This window comes from Nannobrachium achirus, assembly GCF_963921795.1.
Source record: "Nannobrachium achirus genome assembly, chromosome: 5".
NCBI lineage: Eukaryota > Metazoa > Chordata > Actinopteri > Myctophiformes > Myctophidae > Nannobrachium > Nannobrachium achirus.
Window position 1 is genome coordinate 48,597,341 of NC_137814.1, and position 19,411 is coordinate 48,616,751.

Below are 19,411 nucleotides of genomic sequence, written 5' to 3' on the forward strand. Positions count from 1 at the left end.
TTTTGTTTGGATTTTCAACGTGTTGATGACAGGGGGTGGATGGCAGGGGTGGATGGCAGTTTCCTGATGCTGCTCGCTGTTTGGATTACTTTTTTTTTTTTTTTTTTTTGCGGAGAACAGGAATAACATTGTCAGAAAGGTAATTAAATCAGTTGACATGCTTCTCTTTAGATATGGTACACTCCTGCCTCAGGAAGCCTGCTTCCTCTTTGAAGTGGACCCATCCACTGAACTGGCAGGATATTTACTCTATGGTGATTTGCTGTGCTTGGGAGGGAACTGTGTTGAATGAAAACACCAGCTCAAAGGGGCCTTGCTTGCATACCTGGATTTCTTTTTTGGATAACCCTGCACTGCCCCTGGAATGTGTGGCTTTTCCAGGCCCCATGGGCTGGCACTGCCCGCAACGATTGGCATGGGGTCCAGAGCTGTACCAGAGGTCAGGGGTGCGACGGATCGGGTGTTCAAAGCAGAGCCAGTCCAATATATATCGATTTGGCCCAAAAATAATTATCGTCAGGGCTTTATTTAGTCGATTTGTCCCGATTATTTAGTGGTGCCAGCATATGCGCATGAATAAAGTGAATGGCAAATCGAGTGGCAAAGTGAGTGGCAGTGTGAGTTTAACGTTGTTTTTCTGTTTGGATGTATGTAAGGGCTGTCAAGGCCAGAAAGTAGTTTTTTGACACTCAGTAGGCGTTCCCGCATCACTTCCAGGTATGATGATGATGTCACGCGCATACCTTCTATACCGCTGGGTGATCTACCTTAAAGTGGCGCTGTTGAGCAGCCTAAGGCACCGCTCACTCACACGGGGTGTTATTTTTAACTGGGATAACCAGCCCAGTCCAACATTACCCGTCGGAATGTGGGTGTTTCGTCAGAATGTGGGACCTTTTGATGATTGGCTCTGATGGTCTGAAGGACAGCCAATGACATGACAGAACGTTTTGATCCCATGGTTGAGAGGGAGGGCAAGCGTCACATGATATCCCACATTCCAGTAGATGGCGCTATAATGCTGCTAGAACATTGAATCGTGTGGATGATGTATTAACTGAGCTCAATTTGAAAACTTGAATTTGATTCAAGTTATTCAAAAATAGAGAATGCTAAAATAGCCGTTGCGTCGCTTGGATGTTTGGATAACATTTGACGTGATAAATACATGCCTAAAATAGGGATGCCAGGTTGAAATTGTGACTGCGATAACCTTTTCGATGCGATGCGATACATTTGACGGCAGAGAGAACACACCAGATGCTTCTTATTAGCAGAGTTCTAGAACAGAGATAATGCCCAAACGGCAGTCGACAAACATCTTTCGTCATATAGTTTTAGTCTGCAAAATGATGATGATGAGGAGGAGGCTGGTGGAGTGGACGGTAAGGTAGGTGGGTTTGACAGACAGTGCAGTGAAGAGGTTTTGCCAAAAAGCAGGGAGCGGCTATGCAGCCACATGACCACACAGGACTCAACACTGTCACTATCCAGACAAGCAGCGATCTGACCATGAGAGCAATTCTGTTTGGGCCGTCCCAGAATATCTGCTGACCACTCCTCCACAGACAGAGGGTCTGCTCTCTATTCCTAGAGCACGGGGGGGACAGAGTCTGTCATCTTTTAACTCGGGGCAAGTACACACACACACACACACACGCGCGCACGCACACACACACACACACACACACACACACACACACACACACACACACACACACACACCAGAACATTTAAATCACTGGTGCCCAAACATTGGGTCTGGACACATTTCTGGGCCGCGGACACATTTTTATGGGTCCATTAATTTTTGGGTTTCCTACATTTTGTTTTTAATTATTATTATTTCAAAAAACATTCCTCAAAAAGCTAAGATTTTCATGATTCTTTTTTTTTAAATGCAATGATTTTAATCTTAAACCAGCCAAATTTAAATATGAATGTGCGCTTATAACGCCAATAAATAGCTATATTTTATAATCACGATTACATTATTTTTAAAGCCTGGATGATATACCATACCACAAAATGACCACTAGAGCGAGCCATCGTAACACTAAAACCATAGACTCTGGAAGCTCCCATGTTAAAACCAAGATTCACAAGATTCAAGGATGCAATGATGACGTCGCTCCCCATTGACTCAGAATGGGAGACCCGCGGGCTGCCATCTGAGCTCAATACTGTTCAATTTGTGCTTGATCGTCTAAAACCACCATCGGTATGGGCACCGGAACGTATACAGATGCCACACAGAAAGTTTCAGAATCAAAATCCGACCTAGTGAAGCTGCGTGAGGGTCGGATGGTTTGCATTGAGCCTAGCGGCTAGCAGAGGCTAATATAAACAGGAAACCCTGGTTTAAAGGTGACGTTATAATCGTATCCTTTTTTTTCACGGTTTACGTGTGGATACTAGCCGAAGGTAAGCTAACCATTTCGCTCCGTCTATTAACCCAAATAAAAGCTTAAACAATGCTTTTATATAAAAGTCGATTAAAGTCGCTTGGCAGGGAAGTCCATAGTGAGATAGTTGATCTGAAAGTCGGCCGGCGCTAAGTGAGTTAATAAATAAAAGAAAATCTAAGAAATTCCATAAAGTAGAAAACAAATGTTTAAGAAGTAGTGAAAACGGACGATCTACGGGCTCACATCGCAACGCGAGAGCTTGTAGATCTGCTGTTTTCACTAGTTTGGGTCCCGGGCAAACGTCTAATTTGTCTCTTTTGGGTCTCGAGCTGAAAAGTTGGGGAACCACCCATGTAAATAGTCACATTACATGGGAAGTACAGTAGGTGATACAGTTGGCAGTTAACTACTAACCTCATAAGATTGTTGCCCGCACCCCAACCCTCCTCTGCACCCCGGCAAACGCAGCTCAGCACATAATTAACACAGCTGAAACACAAGATAGTGCCTGAACTGAAATCCAATAAGAGATCTTGTGCTGCAGAGCTCCCAGACCTGCAGACATAATGAGCAGCTCCCAGACAGGGACAACAACACACTAAAAACGGCCTGAGTGACCGGAGGAGTAGAACAGGAGGCAGAGCATGCGGGCGGTCAGGCGGTTCAGTGGATCTACTGCAGTGTTGGGCAATATACTCAGGAGAGTAATGGTGCCATGGCATTGGTCCGAAACCTCTTTGTTCCGACAGCCCATTAGTCTGAAAATGTTAGGCTGGACTCACACATATGCGTGAAACATCTTCTCCGTATCGTCTGAGAATGGCCACTGGGGGCGCCGTACTAATGCATTGTCAATGGAAGGTTGTTTGGTTTTTTGTCGTTGCCGTGTCTCTAGCTCAACCACAGCCTGTCTTTTGGCCAAGAGACACGGCAACGACAAAACACCAAACAACCTTCCATTGACAATGCATTAGTACGGCGCCCCCAGTGGCCATTCTCAGACGATACGGAGAAGATGGTTCACGCATATGTGTGTGGCGCGCCTTAAGAATACTATATGCCTAACCCTAACCTCAGTAACCCTAACTCAATTCGGACTAATGAGATGTAGGACTAATGAACCTTCGGACTTATGGGCAGTCCCCCGTCAGTATATATAATATGTTACTTATTGTGGGCTCGCTGAAAGGCGAGACCAGTATGTTATACCAAAACTTTATAGGTCAGGTGGTCAGGTTTATAAAAAAAAAAAAAATGTCTGACAGTACAAAGGCAGGGCCGTTAGCCAATGAGGTGCAGCGTTCTTGGTGACATCACCACCAACAAGTGCGACCTGATATAAATAACAACAACACGTGGGCTCGAGAACAGTGTGTTATACCAAAACTTTATAGACCAAGGATATTCTCCTCTAAAAGATTACCGGCAGCACAAAGGCAGTACGAGGTTCAAGAACATTAGCCAATGAGGAGCAGCCAGAGGGTAGATCTTTGTGCCCATACATGGTGTTCCATGCAAGCCCACACTGTTTCGTAGGAACAGTATTTGCCAGACCCATGAAATGGGTAGGCCTACATAAGCAAATGTCTGTCCGGGTTTTCTATATAAAGGGTATATATGATGATGACATGATGATGACATGCCTACAAAAGGCATGATGTCATAAATGATGATGACAGATAGGGGGTCTGGCACAACCAGGTTGACCTGGTCTAGTTCTAGTTACATATTACTCTTTCAAAGTTTTTATCCCACGATTTTGTAACCCATTTTTCACCCAGTGCCAATTACCTAAACTGTAATCCCTGGGCACTGCTCTCCCTCTGCCAACCTGGGGAGGGCCCCGAACTGAGCTCATGCTTCCTTTAGTGCACGAGGAGTGAGCAGGCCGCTTCTTATCCCGGTTGGACGTAGCGCTTGGAAGGAACACGTTATTCCAACCAGTTCCTTTCCTCTCCATCAGGTGCCCCGGCTGGCCAGGGGGAGGCATTATAGAGGCCAGGATTACTGCATGTTTTATGTGAGCGTACCTACCCTAGGGGAGATGGGGAGAACATCCAAACTCCACACAGATGGGCCCTTTCACCAACCCCACCAAGGCTATGGGCACTGATGACGCGGAGGAGAGAACACGGCCCCAGCGAACCAAGCTCGATCCTGTCGATCTGCTTCTTTAGTCAGGAACACTCACGTCAAAGTAGATTTAACCATTTATTGCTTAACCCTTAAGTTCACTTCACTTCACCTCTGTTCGGTTTGTGGGTCATTTTGACCCTGGGGATATTTGGTTTAAAAAACAATACTAATAACATTTTAACTTAACAAATCATCATCATACATTGACTCAATTCCAAACAATTCATTTGATATATGGTAAATGTTTGCATTTATACTTTGCACACATTAAACACTGAAAGAGCAAGGTGTTTTTTACTGATTTAGCTGAAATTCATGTAAAATAATCCAGAATATTTAATATCGGGTAATATTGCTCATGCAACTTTTTTTTAACATGCCCATTTATTGAATACATGTGCGAGGTTCAAGAACAGGAAATCATTTCTCACACACAGAGCTGAACACACATGTGAACGTGTGAAGACACATGAACGTCACATACATGTATGAATATACACTAGGAAGCACATGCTTCACGAACGCGGACTGCATGTGAGGCACAGATGAGCTTCTTGCATCTCCTGTCTGTGTCTTCCTGTCTGCTGTTATAGGACACACTGAACAGTGCTTTCTCTTGCCAGATGCTTCAATTTTAAGTTCACTGTTTATTTGACCATACTGTATATCATATGAATTGTTTGGAATTGAGACAAAGTCAATGTATGATGATGATTTGTTAAAATAGTAATAATAATAAAAATCTACAAATTAACTGTCCGACTTCATCTATGTGTAGAACTCCTGGAAGTTTTTTTTTCTTTTCTGAGAATATTTTTTTTTGGGGATATTCCAGGATGTATTTTTCAAATACAGTATGTGGCTTTTTTCTGTCTCTCTCTCTCTCTTTTTTTGTTTTGTTCTTGGTTTATGGGAAACGTGTTAGGATGTAGAGCAGGGGTCTTCAACGTTTTCAGGCCAAGGACCCCTTAGTTGAGAGAGAGATGAAGCAGGGACCCCCATAATTTTCTCATAGATTCCATATAGTTTTCCATATCGTTTGACAGCATCAGTGTATTTTGGATTCATGTCAATTTGTGTTTTCAGATATTTAACCACTTGAACCGTCAATACTGTACTTAATAAACTTGACCTTTCACTCTGTACTTTGTCTGCCCTTTTCCCCCTCTACACCAAACCTCTTTGCCAAAAATAGTAGATCTGCTATTTTTGGCTAAAGTTCACAGAATATGGACACTAGGGTGGTTAATATAAAAAGGTTTCTATCACACGAAGATTTGGAGGGGACCCCCTGTAGTAACTCTGAGGACCCCCTATGAGTCCCGGACCCCCCGTTGAAGACCCTTGATGTAGAGGAACGGCTCTTGAAGAGCGGTCCATGCTGTGCTGTGCACAGAGTAGATTTGCACCATGTGTATGCTTCCTCTGTGTGAGAAAGGCCAAGTTAAAAAGGGAAACTAAAATAAGTGCAGCCAATCAAAGAGCATGTTGGAGCTTTGAGAGCCTGCCAAGGGCTTTTGATGCTGTGACTAGTTAAGGATGTGGTGACATGTGATAACATGCTGTGTTCCCATTCCCTCGCTATTAACACATTACCCTGCTTGCCTATGTAATATACGTACTGTACAGTACGTTGCACTGTAAAGCCCTGTTCATTTAAGTGTTCATGGTTCCATATATATAGATTGAGAGACCTGTAAGGGTCCATTTTGTTACACTTGTGCAGAGACGTGCAGAGAATGTTAGAGAGGCAGGGGCTGAAATTTCTAAAAGGGCCTTTTGGTGGAAATATCGAAAATAGCAGACCTCCAAGCTCACAACGCGTTGTGAGCTTGGAGGTCGGCTATTTTCGGTGCGTGATACCACATTGAACTAAACGTTATCAAGTCAATACTGGAGATGTGGCGTAACAGCATGGATTTCTACACAGAGAGGGCAATCCTTTCAAAATGAGATGCTGCATTCAAGTTCAGGAGAGTTTGGACATGGGAATTCTCTTGAACGCTGCCTTCAGGTATGGCATGGGAAGAGGGCATTCGCAATTCTTTCACCATAGTAAAAACTGCATTCATGGTCTGAATAAGGCACTTTTTTACAGACAAGGGGGACAGACAAAGGGCAGGGGCTCAAGCCCCCTTTGATGTCTATGTGTGTACGTGCCTGCACTTGTGTACTCTCAAAGTAGGAGGATTTTACTGGGAAGGCCTGTTCTCTTTCACAAATTATAGATATCGGGCTACCTTTCTCTCTCATTTTCAAATAGATTCTCAATCACATGCTAGAAGAAACATGATCAATCAACCAGTTTAATGTTTATTATGACAGACTATAAAAGGCATATCTACTCTAAGGACTGAATAGATGTGGGTGCTGCTGAACACATGCAGCCAGACGCCGCGCTGTTCAAACCTGTTGGGCTTATCTGCTCTATAAATGGTGTGACCACATATAACAGAGGACGCTACAGGAATGGCCAACTGTAGTGCATGAGTGTGTTTATGAATGGGACTGTCTCGCTGCCCTGAACTCTAATTGATACATCTACAAATTTGGCAGCTGGAAATTGTCAGCTCATATTCTCTAATACAATACGGAGCGCTTGCTTGGCCACGCATCACACACTTGTAACTCTCATATCGTCACCGTATTAAACTAATGGCCAAAGTCATTTTCAGGAAAGATTTAAAACTGGTCCAAAACAAAACTGTAGCCTATGATATTTCATAATCATTTCACCAATTCTTAATGGGTTAAACTAGGCCAGTGCACCGGCCTATTTGGGAACGGAACGATTCAAGTTGGGAAAGAATTCCCCACCAGGTTACGCAATACCTGTTGTACCCATTGTCAGAGTATAAGTACATGCTTTGTCGCTTACTAGTACTAGTACACTAATATTGGTCATTAATCCTTCCGGTAGAGAAAGTGTGCAAAAGCATAGGCATATTCCTTTAAGTTTCCTGCTACCACTACCTACTGAGAACTAAGTTCACTACACATGAATGAAGCACAGTACTGTATCCTAAAGCAAACATCGACCTGTGAGAGAGAGAGAGAGAGAGAGAGAGAGAGAGAGAGAGAGAGAGAGAGAGAGAGAGAGAGAGAGGTTTCGGCCACTTGAAATCCCAAGAGTGGCTTTGGTTGGCTTTTGATCTGAGAAATGATGCAGAGTAGTAGAGTTAAGTACACACACGCACACGCAGGCGGGCACGCACACATAAATATCCCACAGCAAATATCCCACTCTGACCCCCTCCCCCCCCCCCCCCCCCCCCCCCCCCCCTCCCAATTCAATCTCCATCCGCTGGTCAGTGCTTTGAAGACAGATTGCGCCTGACCCAAAACAACCTCTCCTGACAAAAACAACGCAACGTCTCAGACCTTCAAGAGTGTGCTCTTGAAAGCAATGATGTTTGATCGAGAGAATAAATACACTCAAAAGGCAGAAGCAATGATGTTTGATCGAGAGAATAAATACACACAAAAAGCAGCGCACCGCCTCTTTCATATGTTGGCGTGTGCGTGTGTGTGTGTCATGCTACAGCCAATGGCACAATATCCGAATCATATTATAAACTACTTTTTTCCCACGTTAATACATCAACCCTATAAACGACAGTGAAACAGTGAAACTACATAAGAAGCTGTCTCGAGTTAAAAAGGGAACTAAACTACCTGTAGCGAATCAGAGAGCATGAGAAGCAATATTGGTGTGGACTCTCACAGTTAGGCCTGTACACTCTCACTCTGCCACTGGTAGTACAAGCGAGTGAGGGGTTGGTTGGCTGTTAGCCTGGGTTGGCTTGGCATGGCCAGACTAATATCACTTGCGTAGATATTAATCTGGAATCTCTGTATGGAACCTGCATTGGGGCGGATAAAAAAAACTCTGATGATAAAGCCACCCCATATTTGCATATGGGCCCTGATTGGTCCCTCACAGCTTCGGAGGGAGTGAAATCCGATCACAACTGACCTGTGGCCAGACCAATTTGCAGAGGGCAATTATTATTGTATTTTTTTTCTTTTTTTTACCTGTAGACTTTAAAAATGAATGAGTCACGCAACAAGACAGCTTCATTGAGCTATATAAGAACTCACCAAGAAGGCTGCGCATGCATGCTGCCCTGGAAGTATACTGCTTCCAGGAAGTATACTCCTTCTAGTGTACTCCCTTGGAAGTATACTGCTTCCAGGAAGTGTATTGCTTCCAACGTACTCCCATGGAAGTATACTGCTTCCACAGTACTCCCATGGAAGTATACTCCTTCCAGGGTTGCTCCTCAGCTTGATGACAATAGAGCACGCTTATTAGTGTCCTTCATCTATACTATAATTTTGCGAATGTCTGTCTGAGTGAGTGAGTGAGTGAGTGTCTGTATGTCTGTATGAAACAGCGTTTCTCCTCGGTGGCTGGAGCAATTGATCTGAAATCGCATCACCATCAGCATATGAACACACCTGACATAACTGTGAAGCCCGTTTGTCACTTTCACAAATCGTATGCTGTATAATAGCATTTTTATGGTGTATCTATATCTATTTAGCCTACAGTACCTTTTGTGACCACACATGTTAAGGGAGGGGCGCTGTTGTTCAGGCCATGCACAATCACACACAAACCCACACACACACACACACACACACACACACACCCACGGGGGGGGGGGTGGGGGGAGTGTGTGTGTGTGTGCAGGCGGGCAGGCGGGCGGGGGGGGGGGGGGGGGGGGGGGGGGGGTTAGCCATTAAACGAAACGGGTATTTCTTACATTGATGCTCCTACATACAAGCACCTACATGCAAGCACCAGTTAAAGTTACTTTCCATCCCTCATATACTGTATGCACAGTGCACATCCCATAACCCACACACTGCACATCATTTTGGAGCTCATATCTTTGAACGGGTAAGGGCTAGTGTCATTGGTTCTCAAAGTAGAGTGGGGTTCCAGGGGTTCCCACCCAGCAAAGGTAGTTAAAATAGCATCACAATACTTTTAACCACTTTATCCATTAATATGTTGGCTATTCAAAAATAGCGGTGCCTTTTATGAGTTAATTAAGCATCACACAAAGCTTGGCCAATGAGCCAGCATGTGTGGGACAATATACATATTTATATGCACATACATACATATAGAGACAAAGACAGATATAGAGCGGTTAGCACCGCTCAAAGATAGCAGATCTACAAGCTCACAGCGCATCACGGTTAAAGGAGTAGTTCACCCCCAAATTGACTCTTCTTCTATTGATTTCCTAAGACAAAAAAATTTACCCCCCCATTGATTCCATATGTCATAATGTGACGTTCACAGAAACAAAATGGCGCGTCTAGGCTGCATAGATTTCTATTCTATGCTGAAACATAAAAAGGGCTTTATCTCTGAATAAGGTGCAAAGAACGCCAGGGAAGCAGAGATCTGATTGTTTTCACGGCGACACTTTACCGCGATGGTCGGCCCCGGTTTGGATTTTAGTTTCGCGAGCATTTGTAAACAAATGGATTATCTTCCTCAATCGTCAGTGGACAATCACGTGCACACGCACGAAGCTTCTGAGGCTCTTCAAAATTAAAGCGTAAGTGAACCGCGGCACCAGCAACAGCTAGAAATGTTAGAAACCTTGGCTTTCCATGTGTTAACCATCTTCCGGGTGTGGGCACAAAGTACCAGAGTTGGCCACTTAGACAACTTTAATTGGCTTCAACCAGCCGTCCCTGGGGGGCTTGGGGACAGGCCTGTGTTCAAAGACCGGCGGTGACATCTTCCCTGAGGAGCGAGGAGCATTCCGCTTGAGGCCCTCTCTCGCACTGGAGTTGACATGCTCTGTTGCTAGCGGCGACAGCCGCCCTCCAACCCAACCCCAAACAAACATATCAAGTGGTTTGGATGCACCACAAGGTATGTTTCCCAGCCGGCTATCTATTGCTCTTCTCCAGTGGTGGAAAGGTAACTAAGTACATTAGTGTACTTAAGTACAATTTTGAGGTATTTGTACGTACGTACGTACGTACGTACGTACGTACGTACACTTCTACTTTAACTCTACTACATCTCGGATCCAAATATTGTACTTTTACTCCACTACATTTATTTGAAAACTTTAGTTTTAAATTGTATTACAAAACATACATTAACCACGTCAGCCCTATATAGACTTCGGCTATTTGAAAATAGCCGATCTCAAGCTCACAACATGTCACAATGCTATTTTCTAATCATTTTATACATTTTGAAAACATGAAATGGAGGATTTCTGCTTCGTGAGTAGGCCCACTTTTACTTGTTACTTGGTACATTTTGATGCCAATAATTTTACTCAAGTAAACTCTGAATACCAGACGCTACTTCGTAAGGGTACACAAGTGGCAGATTTCTCAAAAAATCCGCTCCATTCTCATTGAAATGCATTGGCAGAATCCGCTTAACAGCTGGCAACCATACTTTGGTGTGACCGTACCCTAACAGAGTATTTCTGCATTGCAGTATTGATACTTTTACTTGAGTATACAAATGTTGAGTACTTTTCCCACCACAGCTCCTCTCTCCCCGTTGCGGTATTTCAGAGACAGACATGTCTGGTACTACACGCTGCAGCCTTCCGGTGTGTGACAGACAGTAATGTAGCATTTGTGGTCCAAATTGATATGTTTTAGGTCTCGGACCCCCGTTTTGAAAGGCTCTCGGTGCCAGAGACTGCCGTGAGAAGATCTTAGTTTTTAGAGTAGATTTGAGAACAGGATAAACTATATGTACTGTACAGTAGGTAGCAAGAAACTTATGATCTTTAATACTCATTCTTATATACATTCTATCTGGTAAAACATTATGGTCAACTTAAGCACTTTCAACCTGGTGTCCCTATTTTCGGAATGTTATAGGGGAAGAAATCACACCCAATGTGAAGTGAGCAGTGGTCGTGCTTGAATAACGTCTTCAGACTAGGATTTGAGTCTAGGATGTACAGGCTATGCTACACACACAAAACGCTGAGGAAAAAGGCTACAGACACATATGATGATGACATCACTGATGCTGCACACACACATTTTGCTATGGCAAAACGCTGAGGAAAAAGGCTACAGACACACGCACAGCCACTCTATGGAGCGGTTTACCACCGCTCAAACATTACTGTATTTGAAACTTTTTTGTAAATATAAGCTCACATCACGTTGCGATGCAATATGCTGTGTAGGGCTGCAATTTTAGCTATTTTTTTAGGCATAAGTGGTTAAAGTGTTCCTCATTTTGCTGGAGACTCCATGGAACCCTTGTTAAGGAAATTCTATACTATATGTGGTGATATGCAAGATTCATATTCATACATTGTGTGAATGCATTTGAGTAATTACTCTACACTACATGTTTTACTGGTTAGACATCCTACTACAGGCTAGTAATTGCCTCATCACTGTCTGCTTGAACTGCTATATTAAGAATCAGGACGAGTCACTGAGCAGTTACTGGACAGTGTACACTGGTCACTAAAGGTGATTGACATAAAGATGGGAAGGAGACAGGACATAACAGGACATCAACATGGACGCTGTTGCAGGATGCAGGATTGCAGGAGGCTTATTATTGCTCATATGCTTGAAACGCCTTGGGATTGGTAGGTATAGTATAGATTGTATTCTAGAAAGTAGAAAAGCATTTGCATCAAATACTTATACTGTACTCATTATGCATAATGTCCCACCTTTTAAAAATTCTATTTGAAAACAGAAGACCTACAAGCTCACAAGGCATCACATCACACAACGCACTGTGAGCTTGCATATGGTCCACTTTCGAACGACCAAAGTACAAAATACGGCTTACTGGTTCTTCTAAAATTCTAAATGATTGTAAAGAAGTAAGAAGTGCAATATTTGACTCTGAGTTGTAGTGGAGTTAGTAACTTAGTATACATGACACAGAAAAGTGGAAATACTGTGTACTTAAGTAGAGTACTTGAGTAAATGTACTTAGTCACTGTCCACCATTGTCTATAGTACTTCCTGCAGCGCGCTCTGTGTCTCTTTGTTATTCTTGGTCTCTCTCTGTCTCTCTATCCGTCTGTCTGTCTGTCTGTCTGTCTGTCTGTCTGTCTGTCTGTCTGTCTGTCTGTCTGTCTGTCTGACTCTCTATTCGTCTGTCTGTCTGTCTGTCTGTCTGTCTGTCTGTCTGTCTGTCTGTCTGTCTGTCTGTCTGTCTGTCTGTCTGTCTGTCTGACTGACTCTCTATTTGTCTGTCTGTCTGTCTGTCTGTCTGTCTGTCTGTCTGTCTGTCTGTCTGTCTGTCTGTCTGTCTGTTTGTCTGTCTCTCTCTCTCCCTTCTTGACTCTTTGTTCACTGTCAGTATCAGAAATAAAGCAGGAATGCAGAAAAAAGGAAAGAAAAAAAGAAAAACAAAAAGGTTTGCAAAATAAGACAGAAATGGAGCAACCATCTAAGAGTTTAGTGCAGGGAATTCTAAACAGCACCACAGGCATGTAAAGTGGCATAACAAATCCAAATGATGAAAATTGCCTTATTATGCTTACAGAACACATTTTGAGGAAAACATAGCTGAACCCAAGCCCAAAACAGTTCCAAGATGTTTGTCTTCTTTTGCCCTTATACCAGACTTGGAACAAATTAATGTATCCCAGGAGCGTTTCCTCACTGTCACCGAGCAGATGTAAATAACGTATAACTGACTATGTTGTTGAACAAGACATTGAGTAATGAATAATGAGCTAACCCAGGGGTTCCCAAACATACACACGGCACATACAGTATACCATACTTAATGAACGAACCACTTTAAAGTAAGTCCCATTTCAAGAATAGTGAAAACAGCAGAACTACAAGCGCACGATGCAACAACGCGTTGTGATGCGACACATTGCGAACGCGACCCAAATGTGACAGGATTATTGACGCAAAATGTAGTGCAACGTATCATGAGCTTGTAGATCAACTATTTCTGAAAACATTTGCTGTAAGCTGTTGGAAAAAAAGGAAAAGGGATATCAAGGCCTACTTGGGACACATACAAACAGGGCTTTGGGATACACTTGTCTAACCTGTCAGTAAAGTACAGTATGATGCGTGACTATAATGTGCCATCTGTGGCCACCTGAACTTACAACGACTACAACAGAATTCACAATCACTGTGATGTTGGATGGAGAAAAGAGGTTTCTGCCTGACAGCAACAATATGGTGAAAGTGGTCAAGTTTATCTGTGGGTTTTATAAATATTTACCAACATGAACCCTAGCATCCAAATTCTGGGGTGAACATTTGGGGAAAATAGCAAATCGTTGCAACTTCTAAATCGGCAACATTTTCTGCAAATATATGTGGTGCAGAGGGGAAACAGGAGGGGGGACACTAGTATGAACCCCTGTGGGACTCTTTCATGTCCATGCATTAACACACGGATTAAAGACCAATCAAATCTCACGACTGAAAATGTTGTATGGCCAAGTCCTAGTGTTCAAAGTTGAAATGTCCCAGTTAAAATATGATTATTTTTTTTTGGGGGGGGGGTTGCAGCCTGAAAAGGTTGAGAAGCAGACAGCCTGTTGCTCCAAGCTTGTACCAGCTCAGAAAACCCTGCCTCAGCAGCCTCGTTGAGTGTGTATACTCTGTGCCAAAGGAAATTAGCAAAATAATTAATTCATCTCTCCAAAGAGCATGCTTGCTTGGTAAGCAGCTGGTTGGCACAGCGAACCGGGGGAATCTTTGAAGATTTACACAGAAAAAAAGGCTCTCTGATTTAAGCAAGAGATTTATTTATGCTGTGAAGGATTTTGGAATAGCTTGATTCATTATGCCCTCTTGCACATTTACATGAAGATGTGACATGTTTTATAGAAGGCAATGTCAACACATTAATTATCTTTCTTGTGTGGATGAGTACTTTTCTGAGTTTTCTAATTACAAGGACTTGATTTTCTTTAGTTTTTACTAATTTTTCAGATAATAATCACTAGTGTGATTAAAGTGATCCCTGACTAATACGACAAATATGCCTTACTACATTATAATTGTCCTCTATAACTACAATGTAAAATTAAAAACACCTCAATTATTTTATTTCTTCTAGAAATAGCTAATCTTTCACTCAATAGGGGAAATGCCCGTCGCAAGTTGATGATGTCATAAATGTCAAGTGTGATCTATCCCTATGGAATTTATGGCATGCATGTGAAAATAAAAACAAACGTAATACTTCCTATAGTTAATATGAGCATCAAATCAATATTTCAAATGTGTTTGTGTTTTGTTTTTTTGCACATGCATGCCATAACAATGACACATGACATTTATGACATCATCAACTTGCGACAGGCATTTCCCCTACTGAGTGAAAGATTAGCTATTTCTAGAAGAAATAAAATAATTGAGGTGTTTTTAATTTTACATTGTAGTTATAGAGGACAATTATAATGTATTAAGACATATTTGTCGTATTAGTCAGGGATCACTTTAACATTAAAGATACCCTGCCATGATAATCATCAGCATCACAGTATGTGAGAGAGGGAGAGAGAGAGAGATATAGAGAGAGAGAGAGAGAGAAAGAGAGAGAGAGAGAGAGAGAGAGAGAGAGAGAGAGAGAGAGAGAGAGAGGGGGGGGGCATAATAAGCCTCAAGAGAGAAAACAAGAGAAAGAGTCTAAAAGATTGTAGGCATGGTTTGAAAGTAAAAGTGTGAAGAACAGTTTATTTTAAGCCTACAACTTCTTAGCGCTCTAAGACATTGGTTCTCAAAGTGGGGTCCAGGTAGGCTACCCCCAAGGGGTCCCCAGCAAATGTAGTTTATCCACAACTTTCCAACGTCCCATCGTGCATTGCACAGAAGGAGTGCAGCAGTTCCAGCGCCGCAGCCAAGAGTGATCTACAAGCTCACAACGGTTGCATCTGCGACGCGGCGTGAGCTTGTATGTCTGCTGTTCTCCGGAAGTGTCCCACAGATAATTCTACAGTAAATTCTCACGGAAACAGGTGGATACAGCATTATAACCATTAACCACTCTATCCGTTTATATGTTGGATATGCAAAAATAGCAGATGTACAAGCTCACACAAAACCTTCAGATGGGGGTCCTTGGCAAGGAAAGGTTTGAGAACTAGCCTACTATAATAAAGTGAGACATGGTTGAGGGGAGGCTACTATAGTCTTTAGACAGAGGTACTCATGCACTAACAAGTAATTTCTCTTGGTAGGCCTGGCTAAAGGCTATGTGTCAACATGAAATTACAACAGCAGAAGAGCAATACAATGGCAATAAAAAGGGCGAGAATGGTTACTACAGTAATTCATAGCCAGCCTCTCAATTAGGCTATTCCTCAATAGTTTACTCTGCCTGCCTCCTCATGACTGTGTGTGGACTAACAACAACCCACGTGCGCTTTTGACAAGGGGGCAGACCAGCCACCAGCCAAAAACCATAGTCATCATCATCATCACCAGCTCCTGGTGAAAAGTCGCTCTGTTGACAAAGTATCTATGTTTGTATCCCAAAACTAATTGTCTTAATAGTAATCTCATATTAATTTCCTTGGACCCCAATGTAAACAAGCATTTGTGCTTTCTTTTTTCACCTTTTCTATCAGACCTTGTATCTGAACTGTACGGTCCTGTCCTGTGCTGCTGTTATGCGAACTTCTAATAAAGTATTCAATCAAGCAATGCCATAGATAGGCCTATAAAGGCTACTTGTTTTTTGTCAGTTTGTTTTTGTGTAGGCTGCAGACGAACATAGCCACATGTATTTGCGTAGGATGAAGTCTGACAAACATAGTTGCATAATGCATTATTTTTTTATTTGTTATTCCCCACCTCCCCGACAGACAGTGTGCAACAAGCCCTTAGGGTCCAGTGGTTCTCAAAGTGGATTCCAGGGACTCTGTGGGATCCTTTATAGGGGTCTAAATTGACCCATACAAGTCTGTAACTCTGACAGTGTATAAATGGAACCAAATGGACCCGTTTGTCCATTTGGTTCCATTTGTCCACTGTCAGAGTTAAGGGGAGACCTTCAAGTTTCAGAGTTTGAGGACCACTCTGCCTCTCACTCACCTGTGCCAGGTGTCTCGGGGACGCGGTGCAGCGGTCCTATCTGCCTCAGCTGGAAAGCGGTCCTCACTTCATGACAGCTGTACGCGTCCACGTCCACCACGAGCAGCAGCAACAACAACAAGGCTGTTGACACAATCCACAGGGATCCTAGAGAAGAGTTGTTCACGCGTGGGCATATTATTCCCCGGGACATGTTGCCGCATCTCAGTCACTCCTCCAGGTATAGATCCGTTGTGATCAGCCTACACACTGCTGTATAGCTTGGTGGTGGGGACTCCTCCGGATCAATGAATGCTTGATGTGATGATGATGATGATGATGATCGACACTGGCGAGCAATGAAGCGATGACAACTTTACGCATCTGATCTGACACAAAGCGTTTCCGTCCCCGATTTTCACATCATTGGTTGAGAGATGAGAGTGAGTGAGCGCCTCACTGTTAGGAGAGATAAGGCTCTTCAGTCTCTCGAGGGGGAGAGAGAGAGAGAGAGAGAGAGAGAGAGAGAGAGAGAGAGAGAGAGAGAGCGCGCAGCTCAGATTTGTGCGTCCCACGCTCAGCACTTGCAGCGGTCGACAGTGTGTGTGTGTGTGTGTGTGTGTGTGTGTGTGTGTGTGTGTGTGTGTGTGTGTGTGTGTGTGTGTGTGTGTGTGTGTGTGTGTGTGCGCGTGTGTGCCCAAACCTACCCGCCCCCTCCCTTTCTGTTGAAGCTAATAAGTGGTGATATCAGTTATTGTCATCAACAACACCAATGCCGTGCGCCACCGAGATCACAGTGATAGGCTTCTGGATAAAACTGATAGACTAAACTATATATAAACCATTGACTGTATAAACACTAAGCCCCGGGCTGATTAATTAGGGGTGAAATAAATGATAGAGCCTACTATTAGGCTACTAAACCATTTTCACATTTTGTCTACCCAACCATTCTTCATCATTTCAACGCAAACAGCTAGAATCAGTAGGCATACGGTCTATATTGAAACAGGTGTGGTTGCGGCAAGTAGCCTATTTGCAATAATTGGCCATCTAGTTTTATGGCGCTTTTCTAGGGCTTTTAAATCTCAAAACAACAAAAAAGACGAGTCATATCATATTTTTGTAGCCCATTGTGATTACAAGAATTCAGAAGCTAAATCAGAATGATCATTTAAAAGTGGTTCCATTTCAGGGATACTTGAGGAGTCAAAAGGAGATAACTGTTCTGTGTCCACTGAATGATGGGCTGTGTGAGGCACACTGCTGCCCTCTTCTGGACAAAACCTATAAGCCCATTTGTTGAAAATGTCCTAATGAGCGATTGATTGATTGATTGAAGAATTTATTAGAAGTTTGCAATAGAAAAAAGTACAGTTTCATAGTACAAATCACTGGTACAAGGTCAACTAAAAGGAGATCCTAGAAAGCCGAGGCTTATTTCCACAGGAACCACACTTTAAGTATCGAACATTGAAAGACAGACGGATAGAACATAGTACTTTATCTAGGATAATATCAGTTTCAGAAGCATAACATCAAATACAAAGGCAGAAAAAAAAGAAAAAGGGGGGGGGGGGGCATGGGGGCTTAGTCTATTTACAAGTCACGGGTAGCAGCTGTCTGAAGGTGACTTTTCATACCAATTTTGAAGGAGGCTAGGGATTTGCTCTCCTTTAGGGCTTGTGGAAGGGCGTTCCACATGTTGATGGTGTAGCAGGAGAACGAGTTAGAGCCTTGTTTAGTGTTAAATCTACGTTGATGATGATTAGTGGAGCTGCCTCTGGTGTTGTGATCTGGGAATTAAGCACATAATTTCGACATAATGGACAATTGGACATAGATTTCTTTCTTCGTGTAAATAGAAAGCAAAACAGATACATTTTGTATATTGGTTGGAATTATGTATGACTCCTCACATTCGTATAATTATATATAAAATAGGCCTATATGATATTATTATATACTGTCTACTTTTGTACTTTTACTCACATTTTGAATTGCAGACCTTTACTTGTAACAGAGTATTCCTAGAGGGTATATGCGCATGCATAAAGTGAATGTCAAAAGCTATACTTCCTCAATTTCCTGGTCAGGGCAAGTTTCTCTCTCTCTCTTAATTAATATCACATAGATTTTTTTCTGCAATATGAGGCTATGAAAAATCTATTTTTTTTTACAATGGGAGTGGATGGAGGGAATACTTTTGTGTCCCACTTAGTAACAGAACGACAGGGGGTGGGAATTGACAAAGAGTGAATTATTCAAAAAAAAAACTACAGATTACAGAAATAATACTGAATGTTGAATGTTATTTATTTATTTATTTTTTGGTGCAATTGAAATCAGGAAACACATTTTTTTTATGTCATGACCCCACAATACAGCCCTATAAGTGTTAAATTGAACGTAATTATACAAAAATGTACCTATAATTTTATAATGGCCGATTTACCTTTTGGGTAAGTGGGCATGACCTTTGGGCAAGTAGAACATGACATGTACTTGCCCAACAGGCAAGTAAGTGAGACCTTAGTGTCAACCCCTGGGTTAACGACTTAACTACTGTTTACCAGTGGTCTTAAACAGGGGGTCCGGGACCCCTAATCTTTGTATAAAAGGACCTCATTCTGGGGGTATAACATTTGCAGAAAATAACAGTTACAAGCCAACAACACACCACAATGTGTGGGCTTGTACTGTAGATCTGCGTTTTTAAAAATAGGCAATATACTTGTAGATCAGCTATATTTGGTGAATTGGTTTGGTGTAGAGGGGAAAAAGAGCAGACAAAGTATTGAGGGATAATGTCTGAAAAAACACATTAG

At 42.6% G+C, this 19,411-nt stretch overlaps 1 protein-coding gene across 1 annotated transcript in view; it reads right to left on the reverse strand.

Moving 5' to 3' along the window:
* LOC308285136 (glypican-5-like) overlaps positions 1-16,797 on the reverse strand; it is a gene marked incomplete at both ends in the record, with an annotated part of 308,188 nt that extends 291,391 nt beyond the window's left edge. Inside the window, one exon of the mRNA XM_080725853.1 lies at positions 16,605-16,797. Coding sequence (XP_080581979.1) covers positions 16,605-16,797 — 193 coding nt within the window. The remainder of the gene's footprint in view (positions 1-16,604) is intronic.
* Positions 16,798-19,411: the final 2,614 nt, after the last annotated feature.